We start from the raw sequence: 24931 nt of genomic DNA, 5'->3' as shown, positions 1-24931 counted from the left end.
TTCTCCCAGCAATCTTGATTCCAGCTTGTGCTTCTTCCAGCCCAGCGTTTCTCATGATGTACTCTGCATATAAGTTAAATAAGCCTGGTGACAGTATACAGCCTTGACATACTCCTTTTCCTATTTGGAACCAGTCTGTTGTTCCATGTCCAGTTCTAACTGTTGCTTCCTGGCCTGCATACAGGTTTCTCAAGAGGCAGATCTGGTATTCCCATCTCTTTCAGAATTTTCCGCAGTTTATTGTGATCCACACAGTCAAAGGCTTTGGCATAGTAAATAAAGCAGAAATAGATGTTTTCTGGAACTCTCTTACTTTTTCAATGATCCAGCAGATGTTGGCAATTTGATCTCTGGTTCCTCTGCCTTTTCTAAAACCAGCCTGAACATCTGGAAGTTCACGGTTCACGTATTGCTGAAGACTGGCTTGGAGAAATTTGAGCATTACTTTACTAGCATGTGAGATGAGTGCAATTGTGCGGTAGTTTGAGCACTCTTTGGCATTGCCTTTCTTTGGGTTGGAATGAAAACTGATCTTTTCCAGTCCTGTGGCCACTGCTGAGTTTTCCAAATTTGCTGGCATATTGAGTACAGCACTTTCACAGCATCATCTTTCACGATTTGAAATAGCTCAACTGGAATTCCATCAGCTCCACTAGCTTTGTTCGTAGTGATGCTTTCTAAGGCCCACTTGACTTCACATTCCAGGATGTCTGGCTCTAGGTCAGTGATCACACCATTGTGATTATCTGGGTCATGAAGATCTTTTTGTACAGTTCTTCTCTGTATTCTTGCCACCTCTTCTTAATATCTTCTGCTTCTGTTAAGTCCATATCATTTATGTCCTTTATTGAGCCCATCTTTGCATGAAATGTTCCCTTGGTACCTCTAGTTTTCTTGAAGAGATCTCTAGTCTTTCCCATTATGTTGTTTTCCTCTATTTCTTTGCATTGATCACTGAGGAAGGCTTTCTTATCTCTTCTTGCTATTCTTTGGAACTCTGCATTCCGATGTCTTTTCTTTCCTTTTCTCCTTTGCTTTTCACTTCTCTTCTTTTCAGAGCTATTTGTAAGGCCTCCCCAGACAGCCATTTTGCTTTTTTGCATTTCTTTTCCATAGGGATGGTCTTGATCCCTGTCTCCTGTACAATGTCACGAACCTCTGAAACCAGATAGTATACAGAAAAAGTACTAAACGATTACAAAGTAAAGTCAGGATGTGTTTTTTCTTAGGGTAAATGCCACATATTAGCATGGCTGCAAAAATTTAAAGTTAACTGCAAAAGATAAGAGGCAAGGAAATGGGTGACTGGACAATTAACTCTAGTATGAAATATGCGAGTCTGGTTTAGGAGTCTTGACAGATTGGAATGTTACAGGTATTGAAGATCATGATAAAAGAGAGAGAGGAAAAAAAAGATTAAATGGAACTCCTTTCCAGGAAAAATCAGTCAATAGATTGAAGATTAAAGGAGTAAGAATAAAGACCTTTTGATACCAAACAAGAGAAAAAGACCACATAGCATAAATCAAATTTGATATTGACTTTTAACCTAGTTTTCAGTTATGCTGTTTCTATCACTTGTATTTTCCATAAATTTGAAGAGATAATCAAGAAAATATGCATTTCCATAAACTTCAATAGCAGTTTTTTAATCCCCACATGATAAGGCAAAGCTGTAAGCTAAGTGCCTTTGTTTCTGCTAGGGTGTAGGTTAAAGGGAGGAGGTTAAAAGACTTCCTGATTGCTTATGAATCATTAGGAGGCCCACTGGTACAAGAATTACAACTTGTCTTTTCCTGCCAGCTAATTTCTGTTTCACCTCTCATTTGATAGCCACAAGTTGTGCCTTTTGTAAAGAAAATTGGTCTGTTGAACGCTGCACACCACAAAGAGACAGAAAGGCTGTGTATCGTAGTGTTCCAGGTCAAAGTAGGTCTTAGGCCCAGCTTTTCTTACCTGCAGTGTGTCCTTGAGAAGTTAAGTAGCCTCTGTTATTCCCAGCCAAAAAGTAGAGGTAACAATATGTATTTCACAGGATTGTTTTAAAGATTAAATGAGAACACATACATAAATCACTTGGTACGTAGATCCATAGACGATAGCTATTATTGTTAACCGTTTAGGCTTAATGTTAGATGAAACTCAATTATAAAACTTCAAAGGAATGAAAATTCTAAGTGTTTTACATTCATAATCAAATCATTCCACTTTTCCTTTGTCTTTGGTCTTGGCTTTTGTCTTTAAAGTTGTGTTTTATTAGGCAGTGACGAACTCTTGAAGGACTGAAAGCCGGTGTAGTGGTTCTCAATTCTGGTTACATGTCCAAAGGCAGTCTGTCCATTCAGCCCCACTGAGATTTGGGGTTGGGAAATCTTTGTTACTGGGGTTGGTTTTATGCATTGTAAGATTTTTAGCGGCATCCATGGTTCCTACCTACTAGAGATAGTAGTGTATCTCCTCTCAATTGTGACAGTCAAAAAATATTGAAAATGTCCCTCTTGGGGGACAAAATTACCTCCACGTGAAAAACACTAAGGAGAGAAATGTGATTTGAATGGTTTGGTACAGGAAACAGGCATTGGTATTTTTAGAAACACCCTAGATTTTTTTTTCTTAATATATATATTTTATTGAAGTATATTTGACTTACAGTGGTTCAGGTACAGAGTAAGGTGATTCCGTTATATGTATACACATATATTATTTTTGAAATTATTTTCCATTATGGGTTATTAACAGGATACTGACTATAGTTCCCTGTTCTATACAGTAAACCTTTGATGCTTGTTGTTTATCATTTTTTTTAAATTAGAAATCTAGCATTCTATTCAAGTTAAGTCAAACAAGTAGAATCAAAATGTAAATCTGTAAAAATCTTTAACTTTTCTAAAATACATATACATATTATATATATATGTATACAAAAGCTTTCCTACTATGTATGATAAAGGCTTGAAGGTGAATATTAAAAAAAAGTTGGAGAAATCAGAAAGCATAAACTGAATGAAGTTGGAACACTGAATATGAGATAGAAGAAGTGAAACAAATGAGGTAAAAGTAAAATACCATCATATAGTCCAGTTGTTATTACTTAAACATGACTGCTCGTTAGAAACATATCTGGAGCTCTTGAGAAAGAAAAGCAATACCTGGGCATTTGTATTTTTCAAAAAATTCCAAGACAATTCTGATACACATCTGGATTTTAAAAAGTGACTACAAGTTTTTCTATTAAGTCATAGTTTTGGTGAAGCTGGGCTTCCCTGGTGGCTCAGATGATAAAGACTCCACCTTCTATATGGGAAACCTGGGTTTAGCCTCTGGGTTGGGAAGGTCCCCTGGAGAAGGGAACAGCTACCCACTCTAGTATTCTTGCCTGGAGAATTCTATGGATAGAGGAGCCTGGGAGGCTACAGTCCATGGAGCTGCAAAGAGTCAGACATGACCCAGTGACTTTCACTTCACTTCACTTTGGAAATACAGAGTTCTATTATTTTTCTGTTGATCAATCATGATACAGTGGTATTAATAGTTACATAATCACAGTAGTAAAAGACATTTATCAGTTTTCAGAATCAATTGCCAGACAAAAAATAAAAGATCATTACAATTGCAAGCCATAATGGGAACTTAGCAATGTAAAATACTTACATACAATTTGGGGGTGTCAAGCAGAGTGATAGGGCAAGTGGAAGTGCATACATGCACATGTTTTCATCTACCCAGTCAGTGTCTTTTGGTTGGTGCATTTAATCCATTTACATTTAAGGTCCAACTCTTTGTGACCCCATGGACTGTAGCCCAACAGGTCTCTCTGTCCTTGGGGATTTTTCAGGAAAGAATACTGGAGTGGGATGCCATGCCCTCCTCCACAGGATCTTCTGAACCCAGGGATCAAACCTGGGTCTCCTGCATTGTAGGCGGATTCTTTACCATCTGAGCCACTAGAGAAGCCCACGTTTAAGGTAATTATCAAAATATATATGATCCTATTACTGTTTTCTTATTTTGGGTTTATTTTCTGTATGTCTTTTCCTTCTCTTGTGTTAACTGCCTAGAGAAGTTCCTGTAGCATTTGTTGTAAAGCTGGTTTGGTGGTGTTTGTTGTAAAGCTGGTTTGGTGGTGCTGAATTCTCTTTAACTTTTGCTTGTTTGGAAAGCTTTTGATTTCTCCATCAAATCTGAAGGACAGTCTTGCTGGGTAGAGTATTCTTGATTGTAGGTTCTTCCCTTTCATCACTTTAAATATATAGTTTCTATTGAGAAAACAGCTGATAGCCCAAAGGGAGTTCCCTTGTATGTTATTTGTCCTGTTTCCCTTGTTGCTTTTAATATTTTATCTTTGTCTTTAATTTTTTTCAGTTTGATTACTGTGTGTCTCAGTGTGTTCCTCCTTGAGTTTATCCTGCCCGGGACTCTCTCTGCTTCCTGGACTTGTTTGAATATTTCCTTTCCCACATTAGAGAAGTTCTCAACTATTATCTCTTCAAATATTTTCTCAGGTCTTTCTCTCTCTCCTCCTTCTGGCACCCCTATAATGCAAATGTTGGGGTGTTTAATGTTGTCCCAGATGTCTCTTAGGCTGTCTTCATTTCTTTTCATTCTTTTTTCTATACTTTGTTGCATGGCAGTGATTTCCACTGTTCTGTCCTCCAGGTCATTTATCTGTTCTTCTGCCTCAGTTATTCTACTGTTGATTTCTTCTAGTGTATTATTCATCTCTGTTTGTTCTTCAGTTCTTCTAGGACTTTGGTAGACATTTCTTCCATCTTCTCCATTGTTTTTCCTGAGATCCCGGATCACCTTCACTATCGTTATTCTGAATTTTTTCTCTGGAAGGTTACCTATCTCCACTTCATTTAGTTTTTCTGGGGTTTTATCTTGTCCACTCATCTGGGACATACCTTTCTGCCTTTTCGTTGTGATGAACTTTCTGTAATATGGCTTTTGTTTTAGCTGCTCTGGGACTGTGCTTCTTCTGTTTGCCCTCTGATGGAGGATGGTTAGAGGCTTGTGTAAGCTTCCTAATGGGAGGGACTGGCAGTGGAAAAAACTGAGTCTTGTTCTGGTGGGCAGGGTCTTGCTCGGTAAAGCTTCAATCCAATTATCTGCTGATGGATGCAGTTGTACTCCCTCCCTAGTTGTTGTTTGGCCTGAGCTGACTCAGCCCTGAGGCCTGGGGGCCCTATGGCAGGGTTGATGTTGAACTCCAAGAGGGTTTATGCCAAAGGGGACTTTTCTGGCAGTGCCCCATCCCTGTGGTGAGCCCCTGCTGACCCACATCTCCATAAGAGGCCCTCGAACACCAGCAGGTAGATTTGGTTCAGTCTCTTGTGGGGTCACTGCTCCTTTCCTCTGGTGTGAGCAAGGTTTCGTTTGTGCCCTCCAAGACTGAACTCTGTTTTCCTCAGCCCTATGGAAGTCCTATAATCAAATCCTGCTGGCCTTCAAGGCCAGATTCCCTGGGGATTCCTAGTCCTTTTGTGGGATCCCCAGGTTGGGAGTTCTAGTGTGGGGTTCAGAACCTTAATAATACTGGGAGAGCTTCTTTGGTATTATTGTACTCCAGTTTGTAGGTCATCCACCTGGCAGGTATGGACTTTGATTTATCATGATTGTGCCCCTTCTGCCATCTTGCTGCGGCTTCTTCTTTGTCTTTGGTGGGTTCCAGCATCCTCCTATTGAGGGCTGTTTAAAAGCTAGTTGCAATTTTGGTGCTCTTGCAATAGGAGATGAGCTCATGTCCTTCTACTCTGCCATCTTGAACTGGAATTCCTAGATATTTTTAATATGGAATCAGAATCAAATTTAGAATAATTTGCCAGGGAATCTGTATTTTGTTTTATTATAAATATTTGATATTTTTATTGTAATATAATTGACATTTAACATTATATTGCTTTCGGGTGCATCAGTGATTTGCTGTATGTACTGCAAAATGATCACCACAAGTTTAGTAAACATGTGTCACTGCACAGTTACAGTTTTTTTATGAGAACTTTTAAAATTTACTTTTAGTAACTTTCAAATATGCAATGCAGTATTATAAGCTATAATCACCATATTGTATATTACATCATCCCAGGACTTTTTTTCTTTTTATAACTGGAAGTTTGTATCTTTTGACTCCCTTCACCAATGAACTCACCTTGCACACCCCACTTCTGGTACCACTAACAGATTTTCTGTATGAAGACGTGAAGTTTTTTTCTTTTTCAGATTGTATATCATACAGTATTTGTCTTTTTCTGTCTGACTTATTTAACTTAGCATACTGCCCTCTAGGTTCTTCTGTGTTTTCACAAATGGCAGGATTTCCTTCTTTTTATGACTGAGTAATATTCCAGTGTGTGTGTGTGTGTGTGTGTGTGTGTGTGTGTACGTGTGTGTACCACATTTCCTTTATCCATTCATCCATTGATGGACGCTTAGGTTGTTTCCATGTCTTGGCTATTATAAATAATGCCACAATAAAGATGAGGTGCAGATATCTTTTCTAATTGGTGTTTTTGTTTCATTCAGGTAAATACTCAGGAGTGAAGTTGCTGGATCACATGATAGTTCTATGGCTGCACTAATTTAAATTCCCACCAGCAGTGCACGAGGGTTCCTTTATCTCCTTATCCTCACTAGCACTTGTTATTTGTTTTCCTTTTGACAATAGCCATTATAACAGGTGTGAGGTAGTATCTTATTGGGATTTTGATTTTCATTTCCTTGATGATTAATGATGCTGAACACATTTTTACCCCTCAGCCAATCTGTATGTCTTTTTGGGGAAAATGTCTGTTCAGGTCCTCTGTGCATTTTTAATTGGATTGTGGATTTTTTTAAACATTTTTTTAATTGTTAGGTTGAGTTCTTCATGTATTTTGATACTAAACTCTTGCCAGATATATGACTTGAAAATATATTCTCTTATATGTTCACTTATTTATTAATTTATATATACATGCATCTATTCTTTTTGCATATAGTTTGTTACAGAATTTTGAGCAAAGGTTTATTTATTTATTTACATATACACTTGTCTATTCTTTTTCAAATTCTTTTCCCATTTAGATTGTTACAGAATATTGAGCAGATTTCCCTGTGCTATACAGTAGGTCTTTATTGGGTATCTATTTTTAATATAATAGCGTGTATATGTCAATCCCAAACTTTCAATGTCTCTCTCCCTAGCACCTTTCTCCTTTGGTAACCAGAAGTTTGTTTTCAAAGTCTGTGAGTCTGTTTCTGTTTAACAAATAAGTTCATTTGTATCCTTTTCTTAAGATTCTGCATAAAAGTGATAGCATATGGTATTTGTCTTTCTCTTTCTGACTTAATTCACTTGGTATGATAATCTCTAGTTGCATCCATGTTGCTGCAGATGGCATTATTTCATTCTTTTTAGTAGCTGGGTAGTACTTCATTGTCTTGGAGTAGGACATGGTAACCTGCTCCAGTATTCTTGCCTGGAAAATCCCATGGACAGTGGAGCCTGGCGGGCTACAGTCCATGGGGTCTCACAGCGTCAGACACGACTGAGTATGTACCACATCTTTATCCACTCATCTGTCAGGGGACATTTACGTTATTTCCATGTGTTGGCTATTATAAACAGTGCTACAGTGAGTGTGGGCAAATGCATCATTTGAAAACACGATTTTCTCTGGATGTATACCAGGAGTGGGATTGCCAAATCATATGGTAGCTGTGTTTTTAGTTCTGTAGGGAACCTCCACAATGTTCTCAGTAGTAGCTGTACCAATTTACTCCTACAAACTGTGGGAGGGCTCCCTTTTCTCCATACCCTCTCCGGCATTTATTGTTTGTAGACATTTGGATGATGGCCATTCTGACTGGTGTAAGGTGATATCTCAATGTAGTCTTAATTTGACTTCTCATAAATAGCATTGTTGAGCATCTTTTCATGTGCCTCTTGGCCACTTGTATGTCTTCTTTGGAGAAATATCTGTTAAGGTATTCTGCTTGTTTTATATTTGGGTTTTCTTTTTTTTTATATTGAGTTACACTATTTGCGGTATCTGTACATTTTGAAGACTAGTTGTCAGCTGTATCATGTGCAAGTATTTTATCCTGTTCTGTGGGTTATCTTCTCATTTTGTTCATGGTTTCCTTTGTTGTGTAAAAGCTTTTGAGCTTAATTAGGTTCCATTTGTTTATTTTTCTTTTTATTTCTGTTACTTTAGGAGATGAATAAAAGATCTTGCAGCAATTTATGTCAAAGAGTATTTTATTTGGCCTATGTTTTCCTTTTTAACTTTTAAGGAATCAGGTTTTACATTAAAGTCTTTAATCTATTTCAAGCTTATTTTTGTGTATGATATCAGAGCATGTTCCAATTTCATTCTTTTACATGGAGCTGCCCATTTTTTCCAGAATCACTTATTGAAGAGACTGTGTTCTCCATTGTATATTCTTGCCTCCTTTGTCAAAGATTAATTGTTCATAGGTGTGTGGGTTTATGTCTGGGTTTTGTATCCTGTTCCATTGATATTTCTCTTTTCAGTGCCAGTACCATACTGTTTGGGCTTCTCTGGTGGTTCCATGGTAAAGACTCCACCTGTCAGTGGAGGAGATGCGGGTTTGATCCCTGGGTTGCAAAGACCCCTTGGAGCAGGAAATGGCAACCCACTCCAGTACTCTTGCCTGGGAAATCCCTTGGACAGAGGAGCTTGAAAGGCTACAGTCTCTGGAGTCACAAAAACATCAGACACAACTTAGCAACTAAACAACTGTACTGTTTTGATGACTGTAGCTTTGTAGTATACCCTGAAGTCCAGAAGCCTGATTCCTCTGTTTTTTTTCCTCAAGATTGCTTTGACTACTCAGGATCTTATGTGTCTCCAGTTAAAAATTTTTGGGTTCTAGTTCTATGAAAAATGCCATTGGCAATTTCATATGGATTGCACTGAGTCAATAGATTTACCTTGTGTAGTACAGTCATTTTGACAGTATTGATTTTTCCAATGTAAGAACATATCTGTTTGTGTCATCTTCAATTTCTTTCATTAGCATCTCGTAGTTTTTGGATTACAAGTCTTTCATCTTCTTAGGTAGGCTTATTACCAGGTATTTTACTTTTTATGCAGTGGTAAGTGGAATTATTTCTTCAATTTCTCTTTATGATATTTTGTTTGTGGTGTATAGAAATGCAACAGGTTTTTGTGTTATTAATTTTGTATCCTGCAACTTAATGTGAATACATTAATGAGTTCTAGTAGTTTTATGGTAGCGTCTTTGGGATTTTCTATGTATAGTCATCTATCATGTCATCTGCAGACAGTGACAGTTTCACTTCTTTTTCAATTTAGATTCCCATTATTTCATTTTCTTCTGTGATTGCCATGGTTAGGACTTCCAAAACTATATTGAATAAAAGTGGTGAGAGTAAATATCCTTGTCTTGTTCCTGATCTTAGAGCTTTTCATCATTGAGTATGATGTTAGTGGTAGGTTTGACATTTATGGTTTTTATTATGTTGAGGTATGTTCTATGTCCACTTTCTGGAGAGTGTTTATCTTAAGTGGATATTTGATTTTGTCAAAAGGTTTTTCTCTATCTATTGATATAATCATATGATTTTTATTCTTCAGTATGTTTATATGGTATGTCACAATGATTGATTTGTAGATATTGAAAAATCCTTGCATCCCTGGGATAAATCCCTTTCAATCATGGTGTATGATTCTTTCAGTGCATTTGGATTCGGTTTGCTAGTATTTTGTTGGGTATTTTTGCATCTATGTTCATCGATGATACTGGCATGGAATTTTCTTTTTGTGTGTGGTATCTTTGGTTTTGGTATCAAAATCATTGTTTTGTCATAAAATGAGCTTGGCAGTGTTACTTCCTCTGTAGATTTTTGGAACTGTTTCTGAAGGACAGGTGTTAACTCTTCTCTAAATGTTTGATAGAATTTGCCTCTAAAGCCATCTGTTCCTGGTCTTTTGTTTGTTGGGAGTTTTTCAGTCACAGTTTCAATTTCAGTACTTGTGATTCGTCTGTTCATGTTTTCTGTTTCTTCCTGGTTCAGTCTTTGGAGACTGTACCTTTCTAAGAATTTGTCCATTTCTTCAAAGTTGTCCATTTTATTGGAATATAGTTTTCTGTAGTAGTCTCATATGATTCTTTGTATTTCTGTGGTGTCTGTTGTAGCTTCTCTTTCATTTCTGATTTTATTGATTTGAGCCCTCTCTTATTTTTTTCTTGATGAGTCTGGCTAAAGATTTATCACTTAAAAAAATCTTTTAAAAAAACCCCAACTTTTAGTTTCATTGATCTTTTCCATTTTTTCTTCTTCTCATTGATTTATTGCAGCTCTGATCTTTCTTTCCTTCTATTAACTTTGGACTTCATTTGTTTCTTTAAGATTAGATTGCTTATTTGAGGTTTTTCTTGTGTCCTGAGGTAAGATCTTATTGCCATAAACTTCACTCTGGGAACTACTTTTGCTCCATCCAGTAGGTTTTGAATTATCATATTTTGGTTGTCATTTGTCTCTAGGTATAATCTGATTTCTTTTTTGATTTCTTCAGGGATCCATAAGTTGTTTAGTAGTATATTGTTTAGCCTCCATGTGTTTTTTTTTTTTTTTTTTACCAACTTTTAATCTTGTAGTTGATTTCTAATCTCACAGCACTGTGGTTGAAATAGATGATTGATATAAATTCTGTTTTCTTACATTTACTGAGTCTTGATTAGTGGCCTAGTGTGTGATCTTGTTTGGAGAACGTTCCATATGCATTTGAGAAGAATATGTATTCTTTTGCTTTTTGAATGGAATGCTCTGTAAATATCAACTAAGTTCATCTAGGCTAATGTGTCAATTAAGACATGTGTTTCCTTATTTTCTGTCTGGATCTATCCACTGGTATAAGTGGGATGTTAAAGTCCTCCACTATTACTGTGTTACTGTTGATTTCCTCTTATATGGTTGTTGGCATTTGACCCATACATTGAGGTGCTCCTATATTGGAAACGTATATATTTACAGTTGTTACATCTTCTGCTTGGATTGATCCCTTGATCATTATGTAGTGTCCTTGTTTGTCTCTTAAAACGGTTTTAACAGTTCTGTTTTGTCTGATATAAGTATTGCTACTCCAGCTTTCTTTTCCTATTTGCATGGAAAACGTTTTTACAACCCCTCACTTTCAGTCTGTATGTGTCCCTAGATCTGAAGTGGTTCTCTTGTAGGCAGTATACATATGAGTCTTATTTTTGTATCCATTTAGCCAGTCTTTGTCTTTTGGCTGGAGCATTTAATCTGTTTAAGGTATTTATTGATAGGTATATTCTTATTGCCATGTTAATTGTTTCGGATTTGTTTTTGTAGGTCTTTTTTCTTCCCTTCCTCTTTTGTTTTCTTCTCTTGTGATTTGATGACTAACTCTAGTATTGTGTTTGGGTTGTTTTTCCTTTTTGTGTGTATGTATCTGTTGGAGATTTTATGGTTGTGGTTCTCATAAGGTTTTGATAATGCGGTTTGTATAAAACAAGGTTGTTTTGAGTTGCTGATCTCTTAATTTCAAATGCATGTCCAATATCCTTATAATTTGTACTCTCTTCTCACAATTGCTGGTTTTGGTATCACATTTGTGTGTAGATGGTTTCCTAGCTTTACTTTATGCGTGCCTTTACTGGTGAGCTTTCCTATTTATAATTTTTTTTTTATTTCATTTGTGGCATCTCGCTTTCTGCATACAGAATTCCTTTAGCATTTATTGTGAAGCTGGTCTAGTGGTTCTCTTAGATTTTATGAGTTCTGTTAGAATTTACTTGTCTGTAAAGCTGTTGATTTCTTTGTCAAATATGAATTATAGTCTTGCTTGGTGTAGAGTAGTTTTGGTTGTCATTTCTTCCCTTTCATCACTTTAAATGTATGCCATTCACTTTTAGCCTTGCAGAGTTTCTGCTGAGAAGTCAACAGAGAAACTTATGAGAATTTCCTTGTATGTTATTTGTTGCTTTCCCCTTGTTGCTTTAAATATATTTTTTTTAAATAGTCAGTTTGATTACTATGTATCTCAGCGTGTTCCTCCTTTTGTTAGCCCTTTCTGGGAGTCTCTGAGTTTCTGGACTTGGATGACTGTTCCCTTTCTCATAGGGAGGTTTCCACCTATTATCTCTTCAAATATTTTCTCGGGTCCTTTCTTTCTCTTCTCTCCTTCTGGGACCCATATGATATGAATGTTTTTACATTTACTGTTGCCCTCATTTCTTTTCATTTTTTTCTTTACTGTGTTCTGTAGCTGTGATTTCTGTTATGTCTTCCAGCTCTCTTATCCATTATTCTGCCTCAGTTATTCTGTTGATTCCTTCTAGTATAATCTTAATTTCAGTATATACATATATATTTATATATGTATGCTTGTATGTGTATATATATGTATATATTTGGCTGCACTGAGCAGCTGGCTGGATCTTCTTAAGAGAGGCTGAACCCGTGCCCCCTGCAGTAGAAGTGAGGAGTCCTAATCACTGGACTGCCAGGAGATCCCCCAGTTATCGTACTGTTCATCTCTCTTGTCTATTCTTTAAACTAGAATTTTGTTAAACATTTTTTGTATCTTCTCCATCTGTGCCTCCATTGTTTTTCTGAGATCTTGAGTCATCTTTCCTATCATTACTCTGAATTTTTTGGGGGGATTGTTAGCCTGTCTCCACTTCAGTTAGGTATTGTTAGGGGTTTTATTTTGTTCCTTCATCTTGGATATAGTCCTCTATGATTGTGGTTTCTGTTCTGCAGGCTGCAGCATTGTAGTTCTCCTTGTTTCTGCTCTCTGCCTCCCATGGATGAGAGGCTTGTGCTTGTGCGGGGTTCCTGGTGGAAGAGACTGGTGCCTGCTCACTTCTGAGTGGAGCTGGGTCTTGTCTCTCTGGTGAGCAGGGCCATGTCATGGGGTGTGTTTAGCAGGCATCTGTGTGCTCAGGAAGACATTAATCAGCCTGTCTGTTGATAGGTGGGGCAGTGTTCCCACTCTGTTGGTTGTTTGGACAGAGGCATTCCAGCACTGAAGCTTACAGGCTGTTGGGTAGGGCCAGGTCTTGGTGAGGAAATGGCAGCCTCCAGGAGGGCTCATGGCAGTGAGTACTCTCCAGAACTACCACAGCCGCTGTCTTTGCCCCAGTAGAAAGCCACAGCCACCCCTTGCCTCCACAGGAGACTCAATACCACCAAGTAGGTCTGGCCTACCCTGTGAAGTCACTGCTTTTTCCCTGGGTCCTGGTCCACACAGGATCCTATGTGCACCCTCCAAGAGTGAAGCTTCTATATCCTCAAGTCCAGTGAAATTCCAGTAATCATACCCTGCTGGCCTACAAAGCCAGATCTCTGGGGGCTGCTCCCTTTGGTAGACCCTTAGGTCAGGGAGCCTGAGTTAGGACTCAGAACGTTCACTTCTGTGGGAGAACTTTTTTGGTAGGATCATGTCCTTCTATTCTTCCATCTTCCCTCTTACTTTTCTCCCACTTAGTAGGTTGCCTTTTTATTTTGTTGATGGTTTCCTTTGCGGTGAAGAGGCTTTGTTAGTTTGATGTTGGCACACTTGCTTTTCTTGCTGTTATTGCCTTTGCTTTTGGAGTCAGAGCCAGAAAACTTGTTGCTAAGAAGGGTGTTAAGGAACTTACAGTTTATATCTTCTAAAATCTTGGATTTAGGTCTTCTGTTCAAGTCTGTTATCTGTTCTGAGTTACTTTATATATATGGTATAAGATAATGTCTAACTCAATGAAACTATGAGCCATGCCATGTAGGGCCACCCAAGATGGACGGGATATGGTGGAGAGTTCTGACAAAATGTGGTCCACTGGAGAAGGGAATAGTAAACCACTTCAGTATTCTTGCCTTGAGAACCCCATGAACAGTATGAAAAAGCAAAAAAGACAGGACACTGAAAGATGAACTCCACAGGTCAGTAGGTACCCAATATACTATTGGAGATCAGTGGAGAAATAACTCCACAAAAAATGAAGAGATGGAGCCAAAGCAAAAACAACATCCATTTGTGGATGTGACTGGTGATGTAAGTAAACTCTGATGCTGTAAAGATCAATGCTACATATGAACCTGAATGTGAGGGACATGAATCAAGGCAATTTGGAAGTGGTCAAACAGGAGATGGCAAGAGAGAACATCAACATTTTTTGAATCAGTGAACTAAAATGGACTGGAATGGGTAAATTTAACTCAAATGACCATTATATCTACTACTGTGGGCAAGAATCCCTTAGAAGAAATGGAGTAGCCATCATACGCAACAAAAGAGTTCAAAATGAGTACTTGGATGCAGTCTCAAAAATGACAGAATGATATCTGTTCATTTCCAAGGCAAACCATTCAATATCACAGTAATCCAAGTCTGTGCCCCAACCAGTAATGCTGAAGAAGCTGAGGTTGAAAGGTTCTATGAAGACCTACAACATCTTCTACACTAACATCCAAAAAAGATGTCCTTTTCATTATAGGGAACTGGAATGCAAAAGTAGGAAGGCAAGAGATATGTAAAGTAACAGGGAAATTTGGCCTTGGAGTACAAAACAAAGCAGGTCAAGGCTAACAGAGTTTTGCCAAGGGAACACACTGGTCATAACAAATACCCTCTTCCAACAAAACAAGAGAAGACTCGACACATGGACATCACCAGATGGTCAATACTGAAATCAGATTGATTATATTCTTTGCAGCCAAAAATAGAGAAGCTCTATACAGTCAGCAAAAACAAGACCAAGAGTTGACTGTGGCTTAGATCATGAACTCCTTATTGCCAAATTCAGACTTAAATTGAAGAAAGTAGGGAAAAACCATTGCCTGGAGAATCCCAGGGATGGGAGAGCCTGGTGGGCTACCATCTATGGAGTCGCACAGAGTCGGACACGACTGAAGCGACTTAGCAGCAGCAGCAGCAGCAGCAGGGAAAACCATTAGACCATTCAGGTATGACCTGAATCAAATCCCTTACGATTATACAGTGGAAGTGAGAAATAGATTTAAGGGATTAGATCTGATAGACAGAGTGCCTAAAGAACTATGGACGGAGGTTTGTGACATACAGGAGACAGGGATCAAGACCATCTCCAAGGAAAAGAAATGCAAAAGGCAAAATGGTTGTCTGAGGAGGCCTTACAAATAGCTGAGAATGAAGAGAAGCAAAAGGCAAAGAAAGAAAGGAAAAATACAACCATTTGAATGCAGAGTTCCAAAGAATAGTAAGGACAGATAAGAAAGCCTTCCAAGTGATCAGTGTAAAAAAAAAAAAAAAAAAATAGAGGAAAACAATAGAATGGGCAAGATTAAAGCTGTCTTCAAGAAAATTAGAGATGCAAAGGGAATATTTCATGCAACGATAGGCACAATAAAGGACAGAAATGGTATGGACCTAACAGAAGCTGAAGATATTAAGAAGAGGTGGCAAGAATACACAGAAGAACTATACAAAAAAGAACTTCATGACCCAGATAACCATGATGGTGTGATCACTCACCTAGAGCCAGACATCCTGGAATGTGAAGTCAAGTGGGCCTTAGAAAGCATCACTACGAACAAAGCTAATGGAGGTGATGGAATTCCAGTTGAGCTATTTCAAATCCTAAAAGATGATGCTATGAAAGTGCTGCACTCAATATGCCAGAAAATTTGGAAAACTCAGCAATGGCCACAGGATTGGAAAAGGTCAGTTTTCATTTCAATCCCAAAGAAAGGCAATGCCAAAGAATGCTCAAACTACCGCACAATTGCACTCATCTCACACGCTAGCAAATTAATGCTCAAAGTTATCCAAGTGAGGCTTCAACAGTATATGAACAGTGAACTTCCAGATGTTCAAGCTGGATTTAGAAAAGGCAGAGGAACCAGAGATCAAATCGCCATCATCCGTTGGATCATCAAAAAACCAAGAGAGTTCCAGATAAACATCTATTTCTGCTATATTGACTACTCCAAATCCTTTGACTGTGTGTGTCACAATAAACTATGGAAAATTTTTAAGGAGATGGGAATACCAGACCACCTGACCTGCCTCCTGAGAAATCCAAATGCAGGTCAGGAAGCAATAGTTAGAACAGGACATGGAACAACAAACTGGTTCCAAATAGGGAAAGGAGTATGTCAAGGCTGTATATTGTCACCCTGCTTATTTAACTTATATGCAGAGGACATCATGTAAAATGCTGGGCTGGATGAAGCACAAGCTGGAATCAAGATTGCCGGGAGAAATATCAATAACCTCAGATATGCAGATGACGCCACCCTTATGGCAGAAAGCGAAGAAGGACTGAAAAGCCTGTTGATGAAAGTGAAAGAGAGAGTGAAAAAGTTGGCTTAAAACTCAGCATTCAGAAAACTAAGATCATGGCATCTGGTCCCATCACTTCATGGCAAATAGATGGGGAAACAGTGGCTGACTTTATTTTTGGGGGCTCCAAAATCACTGCAGATGGTGACTGCAGTCATGAAATTAAAAAACACGCTTACTCCTTGGAAGAAAAAGTATGACCAACCTAGACAGCATATTAAAAAGCAGAGACATTACTTTGCCAACAAAGGTCTGTCTAGTCAAGGCTGTGGTTTTTCCAGTGGTCATGTATGGATGTGAGGGTTGGACTATAAATAAAGGTGAGCACCGAAGAATCAATGCTTTTGAACTGTGGTGTTGGAGAAGACTCTTGAGAGTTCCTTGGACTGCAAGGAGATCCAACCAGTCAATCGTAAAGGAATTCAGCCCTGAATATTCATTGGAAGGACTGATGCTAAAGCTGAAGCTCCAATGCTTTGGCCACCTGATGCAAAGACCTGATTCATTGGAAAAGACCCTGATGCTGGGAAAGATTGAAGGCAGGAGAAGAAGGGGCCAACATAGGATGAGATGGTTGGCTGACATCACAGACTCAATGGGCATGACTTTGAGTAGGCTCCGGGAGTTGGTGATGGACAGGGAGGCCTGGTGTGCTGCAGTTCATGGACTCGCAAATAGTTGGACACTACTGAGTGACTGAACTGATAAGATAATGATTCAGTTTGGTTCTTTTCATATATCTGTCCAGTTTTGCCAACACCATTTATTGAAGAATCTGTCTTTTCCCCATTGTATATTTTTGGGGGAGGGGGAATCTATGTTTTAATTAATTTGGTAATGAATTTCTCTGAAATTCAAAATTATTTACAATTGTTTAATATGAAAGTTATGTTCTTAGATTTTAATGAAAGTTATTTCAGGTGATAGTGATAGTCATTGACTCCAATTTGGTTAGAGAAGTTTCAGGAAATTTGTTATGAATTTAAAAATGAGCTGAACAGGGACAGTTAAATATGTAACAGTCACTCTTTATTTAACAGATTATTGACCAGAGATGTATTAATATGTCTTTCGTTACATATTTTGTTATCTGAGGGATTCCCTGGTAGCTCAGCTGGTAAAGAATCTGCCTGCAATGCAGGAGACCCCAGTTTGATTCCTGGGGTGGGAAGATCTGCTGGAGAAGGGATAGGCTACCTACTCCAGTATTCTTGGGCTTCCCTGGTGGCTTGGCTGGTAAAGAAAGTGAAGTGAAAGTGAAAGTGAAAGTGAAGTCGCTCAGTCGTGTCTGACTCTTCGCGACCCCATGGACTGTAGCCTACCAGGCTCCTCTGTCCATAGGATTTTCCAGGCAAGAGTACTGGAGTGTGTTGCCATTGCCTTCTCCAGGGGATCTTCCCAACCCAGGGATCGAACCTGGGTCTCCTGCATTGTAGACAGATGCTTTACCATCTTAGCCAGGGAGACCTGGATTTGATTGCTGGGTTGGGAAGATCCCCTGAAGAAGGGAGTGGCTACCTATTCCAATATTCTGGCCTGGAGAATTCCATGGACTTTATAGTTCATGGGATGGCAAAGAGTTGGACACGACTAAGCGACTTTCACTTTCACTTTGTTATCTGAATATTAGTGACAGGAGTGTTTCAGGGTTCACTTACATAACAAATCACCAGCCATTGGCATTAGTTTCTGCAAAATTCCCCTGTCAGTAACGTGTTAACATTAGTTACTGTTTTAGTCAGCTCTGCCTGCCATAACAAAATACTATACTAGGTGGTTTAAACAGTGGGAATTTATTTTCTCAAAATTTCTGAAAGCCTGCAGTCCAAGGTCATGGTGCCGGCACAGGTGTTTCCTGTGAGATCTTTCTCCCTGCCTTGTGGAGGACTGCTTTATTGCTGTGTCCTTTCATGGCAGGGATTTAGAAAGAGAGAGAAATGGGGTAGGTTGGGATAGGGAGTTTCTTTGGTGCCTCTTCTCTTAAGGGCTCTAATCCCATCATGAGGTCCCCATGCTCATGACCTAATCTGAACTTAAAAGACCCCCATCTCCAAATACTACCACATTTGGAGGCTAGGACTTCAACATATGAATTTAGGTGCCAATTCAGTCCAAAGCGATTATGAAGAATCTTGCATTTCTCTGTAAGCATAGAACCAAGTGCAGTAGGCAGAATAATATTTCCCTCAAATATATAACATGTTAACCTCCATATAGTGTGAATGTATTACCTTTCATGGCAAAAGGGACTCTGCAGATATCATTGTTATGGATCTTGATATGGAGAAATTATCTGGATGGTTCTAGGGTAACCACAGGGTCCTTAAGTGGGAGAGGGAAACAGAAAAAATAGTCAGTGACCATTGTGTGTGTGTGTATACAATCTTTACAATCGTGTTTTAACTTCCTATATATTGCATTTAAAAACAAATTATGTGTCATTTAACACATTGTTAAATTTTTATCTACTATCAAATCATAATATTTTCTCCACAAATACCCTTTACTGTTCTTTCTTAAAGTATTATAAAATCTCCCGTCATTCATTTCTGAGTTCAATACTTGTCCTCTCAGGTAGAACCATATCTTGTCTTTGGCCCTGCAGAGAGTTCAGGCCGAGTAGAAAGTCAGAGGGACTGCAGTAGTCAGTACACATCAGAACCGGAGTACAGTAGCAAAACAAAACCTCCTGGGGCTAAAGATGGCACAGCTCCACCTAATACCTTGAGACACTCCACTCCTGGAACCCAGACCTCATGACACGAGGAAGCTAAGCAACCATACAGTGGCCACCCGCTTCAGCCCTAGTCCCAGCCAAAAGCTGGTACCAACTACCGTACATGTGAGTAGTGAGCAAGCTTTTGGATGATTCCAGTCTTCAGCCTTCAATGTATCCCTATTTTGACACTGAAATGACTTATCCCAAAAGTCCTGACCAAATTTCAGATAATGAAAAAACAAATGCCATTGCTTTAAGCAACTCATTACATTTTGGTGTGGTTTGTCATATACTCATAGAGAACTGCAATAACCTCTACATTTCTACCAAACCAAATATACATTCCTCTATCCCTCAGTACTCACACCTGACATTAACTTTGCTAGTTTGATCTATGGTGCCTCATCCCTCATGCATGTAATGCTTAACTCAGTCTTAGCATTGGAACCTTACACTCTTTTCCATATAGAGCCTAGTATTCCAGCTTGGCTCATCTCAGTCCTGTTCTTCATGGTCCACAATTTAGATCCTGCAGTGCACATCTATTGTCTAGATTTTACCATATCCAAGATTACTGGTTGGGTGCCAGCAGCCTAATTTACTTTTGAAGAAGCTATCTTTGTTTTACACTCCATCTAGAGGCTTCTAATAAGGTAAACTTCACCTTCTAGTGTAAGGTGGGCAAAGAGCCCAGATTTTGCCAGTTGGCATCCTTCATCCTCCTGGCCAGTTGATTCATTCAAGAATAGACACACATCCTGAGTTGATCCAATGAGGTGAAATCCTAGGCTTTTCCCTGAACAACATTTCTATAGTGCCTGCTGAACCATGAGACTGTGAGCAGGCTGCCGGTGGCCAAGGCAGGACAAAAGCCTACCAAAGAATGAAGCCAACCCTTCATTGAAGAAAGCAGAGCATCACTGGAGCATCTGGACTCAGCCAGGCCTGAAGTTCCAACCCTCCTCCCACCCACAGCTTCTCAGTTGTGTGTGCCTAGCAATTCCTTTTTGGCTGAAAGCCAGATTGGGTTAGATTTATATCACTTGGTAATGATAGAGTCCTGGATAGTGTAAGACCACATCTTCTTATTCATTATGGCGGTTCCTGAGTGCCTATTTCACATGTGATTCTGTAGTTGAAGTTGAGGCATGAACACTGAGTACGATAGGGTTCATGAGGCTTAACCTTATTGTCTTCTCCTTCCATCCCTTCAGTGAAGAATTCTTCCTGATACCATTTGTTTACAGGACTCCCTGCAGCCATTTTACAGTATAACTAGCTGTATGCATGCCATCATAAGCTTTGAGAAGACAGGAATAAAGACATCTTTATTTGATGATATAGGAATCCATGTATGAGGGCACAGGCATTATTGTGTGTGTTGCATACATATTTCCTTTCTTTCACGTTGCACCTAGCATGGGGCTTATGCCTAGTTGTTGAATGATATGTATGTTAAATAATCCTTGTCTCTAATACTAGATAACATTTATGGAACAATTATTGGATGCCAAACTTAAGTACCATCTCAATTCTCAGACAGTAACTAATGTGAGGTAATATGTGCTGTTATTATTCTTTTTATAAAGTTAGGAAAAATCCCAACAAATTAAAGCTTCAAAAGTTAAAAATCCTGTCCTTGGTCTCACAGTTCATAGGTGGCAGAGTGAGGACTCCAACTCATTCCTCTCTCCCACACACTTAGCTCATAGCCAATTTACCATATAAAGTGCATGGGGTTTCCTCCTTGAAAAACATTCTAAGTACCTGTTCTGAATAAAAGTAAATTGGTTTGAAGCACGGGAAATCAGTCCCCATTTTTGTGCCGTGGTCTTAGCCCTATTAGCTGCCTAGGCTACAGAAGTGACTTAGCAACATTTTGGGAGGTGGATAGGGTAAGTAGAGATTTGGAAGGCATGGCCATAAGCCAGATAGAAGGAGCAAATCGCCTGAGCTTTGTTCTTCCCGCATCTGCCACAGATGTGAAGAAAATGACAAGAGCGAAAACTGCAAAAGCCTCTTCTAAAAAGTGTTGCAAATTTGATGGCTGCCAGCCAGGAAAATGTAGCGACCCTGGTTGTCACAAGTGCATAACAGAACAAAGAATCTAGGCTGCCGGGAGAGATGATAGGGTTGGAAATGAAGAGCTTATGAGGAAACAAAATAGAAAAATCTAACCAAGGGTATATGGGAATAAATGGTCCTTGAAAGTTTCAGGAAGACTCATACAGAGTTCCAATGAGTATGTGGAGGGAAATATGCTCTTAGTAGAGTTGCATGTAGGTTTCCCATCCCACCCCCTTAAGGAATAGAACAGGCTCTCTGTTAACATTCCAGTGGTTCTTTAGGAGAAGAATTCTTAAGCAAATTGAAAAGGATGACAAGCACATGTCTTTTTCTTACAGTGCAATGAAAAACTAAATATTTATTACAGATTTAAAAACTCACGAAAAAGGCAGATTTTTTTTTCATCTCAATTTCCTCTGGGTGCTCTGCAGAGCTGTTGAGGAGAACTGCTCTCCTGAGTCATGATTCCTTCCCCAAGCAGTCTGGTGGCCAGAGTGAGAACTGGAGACAGAGGAGAATTCTTGAGGCACTTCAGTGCATCCTGAGCTTTGAGGGCAGCAGGGTGGAACAAGGGTGGAGATGAGAGGATAAACTTCTTTTAGACTGCATTTTGACTCCTCAGTTTTGACATCTGAAAAGCAGGTCATGGAAACACGTTTCTCACTTGATCATTTTCAGGATTAAATGGATAACACACAAAAAGTCTCTGCTGGCCCATCCCATTCATTCACTCACTTTCCTCCCGTTAGTCTGAGAGCCCCTTGGGGGCAGAGGCCAGGTCTTGCCACTGCTGTGCCCCAGCGCCTGGCATAGAGTCTAAACAGAATGCGTTGGCTTGAATCGATGCCTGTTGTCTGTGTGTTTAGGAAGATGCAAAACCAATTTTCTATTATGTTTATTCTAAAGCGATTTGTGTCAAGTAAATGCTTTTCCAAGAATATTCAATTTGTCCCTAAGTGATCTGAGAGATCCTGAGGATGGACTAAAATGGCTAGTTGCATTTTATGACAGAAATGGGGTTGGAGGGGCCAAATGGACCGAGAACTTCCTCCCACAAACGATAGTCCTCTCTAATTAACATCCTCTATCTAAAGACCGTTGTCTCAATCAAAAAGCACCTAAAGTGACAATTTACATGTGGCCTTTTAAGGACGCCATGTAGCAAGAACAAATCCTTTGAAATAGACGTTGTTCTGTTTTGCATACGTTCCCCAAAGGAAAGAAGATGATATAGCAAGTGATTTGCTAGGCTTTACTTAAAACTGTTGGAATTTTCCTAACTTCCATTCGAATTGCAGCTTAGAGCCATCTCTTCCAAAAAAGCCTTCTTTGGAATGAATGATACATATATTTGAGAAGTATGAGTAAGAGACATTAATAGTATGAACAGGTAAGAATAGATAAGAGTTATTGAGGGCTCTGGCAGCACTTATGATAACTGGGTGGTGGGGGAAGGGAATATCCGGGAACTAATGGTGTCCAAGTAGAATCCTGAGGATAAGAGAGTTAGCCGATTCATTTAATTCTTTTAAAAGTTCTCTATAATGAAATCATTATTCTTATTTCATTGATAATATAACACGTCAACTTTACAGTAAGTTACTTTCTAAAATTCATACTTTTTGCTGTACCAACATTTTGCAGTGTATTTTTTCTTTTTTTGGTCTTATCCCTTTTACCAGATTAAATATTTGTGAACCTATTAAGGATTATTTTAATCATTTCCTAATATTTTGCATAATAAATTACTTTTAAAATTCTAAAATATTTTGTTAGGTAAGTATATGACTAATAGCTGTATTACAGCCATTAATCATATACTTTGAATATACTTTTTATATTATATATAAAATATAATTGTTTACTTTGAATATAATTTTTATCTTTGTATTTATGATGTATAATAATTACCTTTAGTCCTTTAATAAATACGGCACTATTTACTACCAAAAGTATAAGAAAAAATGATGATTTGGCTATACATTTATAAGTATTAGATTATCTTTAATAAGAGATCAAAACCATAATAAAATATAAAGTTATTTTAAGGATTATGAACATAAACAGTGGTCAGTAACTGCCTTCATTTAATGTTTGGAAATTTTGATTTTTCCAGTTACAATTTGGTTAATTTTTATGCTTTCTTTATCAATGACATGATAAGCTGGAAGGTATTATACTGCTGTTTGCAATCATTTACCCATAAGTAAGACATTCCAGATGTTGGTAGCCTTAATTACCACTGAATAAAAATCTAACTCAGTTATAACTGTCACAGGGCTTTCTGTTGTTAGCATTTTCTTTATTAGCAGAGACTTCTTCAGTTCAGTTCAGTTCAGTCGCTCAGTTGTGTCCGACTCTTTGTGACCCCATGAATCGCAGCATGCCAGGCCTCCCTGTCCATCACCAACTCCTGGAGTTCACTCAAACTCATGTCCATTGAGTTGGTGATGCCATCCAGCCATCTCATCCTCTGTCGTCCCCTTCTCCTCTTGCCCCCTAATCCCTCCCAGCATCAGAGTCTTTTCCAATGAGTCAACTCTTCGCATGAGGTGGCCAAAGTACTGGAGTTTCAGCTTTAGCATCAGTCCTTCCAAAGAAAACCAGGGCTGATCTCCTTTAGAATGGACTGGTTGGATCTCCTTGCAGTCCAAGGGACTCTCAAGAGTCTTCTCCAACACCACAGTTCAAAAGCATCAATTCTTCGGCACTCAGCTTTCTTCACAGTCCAACTCTCACATCCATACATGACCACTGGAAAAACACTAGCCTTGACTAGATGGACCTTTGTTGGCAAAGTAATGTCTCTGTTTTCCAATATGCTATCTAGGTTGGTCATAACTTTTCTTCAAAGGAGTAAGCGTCTTTTAATTTCATGGCTGCAGTCACCATCTTCAGAGATTCTGGAGACCAAAAAAATAAAGTCTGATACCATTTGCACTATTTCCCCATCTATTTGCCATGAAGTGATGGGACCAGATACCATGATCTTTGTTTTCTGAATGTTGAGCTTTAAGCCAACTTTTTCACTCTTCACTTTTATCAAGAGGCTTTTTAGTTCCTCTTTGCTTTCTGCCATAAGGGTGGTGTCATCTGCATATCTGAGGTTATTGATATTTCTCCCGGCAATCTGGATTCCAGTTTGTGCTTCTTCCAGCCCAGCATTTCTCATGACGTACTCTGCATATAAATTAAATAATCAGGGTGACAATATACAGCCTTGACGTACTCCTTTTCCTATTTGGAACCAGTCTATTGTTCCATGTCCAGTTCTAACTGTTGCCTCCTGACCTGCATATAGGTTTCTCAAGAGGCAGGTCAGGTGGTCTGGTATTCCCATCTCTTTCAGAATTTTCCACAGTTTATTGTGATCCACACAGTCAAAGGCTTTGGCATAGTCAATAAAGCAGAAATAGATGTTTTTCTTGAACTCTCTTGCTTTTTTCTATGATCCAGCAGATGTTGGCAATTTGATCTCTGGTTCCTCTGCCTTTTCTAAAACCAGCTTGAACATCTGAAGTTCATGGCTCACGTATTGCTGAAGCCTGGCTTGGAGAATTTTGAGCATTATTTTACTAGCGTGTGAGATGAGTGCAATTATGCGGTAGTTTGAGCATTCTTTGGCATTGCCTTTCTTTGGGATTGGAATGAAAACTGACCTTTTCCAGTCCTGTGGCCACTGCTGAGTTTTTTCTTACAGGTCTGTATTATGAAGATATGTGTCTGAATAACAAATCTGGTGGGGAGCATCTTAAAATACATGTCTTAACTCAGGCTGCCATGACAAAAATACTACAGACTGCGTGCCTTAAATATAAGGATTTGTTTCTCACAGTTCTGAAGG

The 24931-nt window shown here is 38.8% G+C and overlaps 2 protein-coding genes across 17 annotated transcripts in view; one reads left to right on the top strand and one right to left on the bottom strand.

The window, feature by feature from the left end:
- The window catches only part of LOC147368978 (histone H2B type 1-C/E/F/G/I-like), a 147082-nt gene that overhangs the window by 89641 nt on the left and 32510 nt on the right, over positions 1 to 24931 (top strand). The window lies entirely within an intron of this gene.
- The window catches only part of LOC147368975 (uncharacterized), a 724353-nt gene continuing 720770 nt past the window's right edge, over positions 21349 to 24931 (bottom strand). For all 13 annotated transcript variants that reach the window (XM_086410601.1, XM_086410609.1, XM_086410600.1 and 10 more), the window contains one exon: positions 21349 to 21718. In XM_086410601.1, coding sequence (XP_086266727.1) covers positions 21489 to 21718 — 230 coding nt within the window. In that variant the 3' untranslated portion in view covers positions 21349 to 21488. The remainder of the gene's footprint in view (positions 21719 to 24931) is intronic.

This window comes from Bos grunniens, chromosome 7 (genome assembly GCF_055505025.1).
Source record: "Bos grunniens cultivar Pamir isolate PY7600 chromosome 7, Bosgru_T2T1.0, whole genome shotgun sequence".
Classification (NCBI taxonomy): Eukaryota; Metazoa; Chordata; class Mammalia; order Artiodactyla; family Bovidae; genus Bos; species Bos grunniens.
The sequence above is the reverse complement of the archived record's forward strand: the minus strand, read 5'-3'. Positions and strand labels throughout refer to the sequence as shown.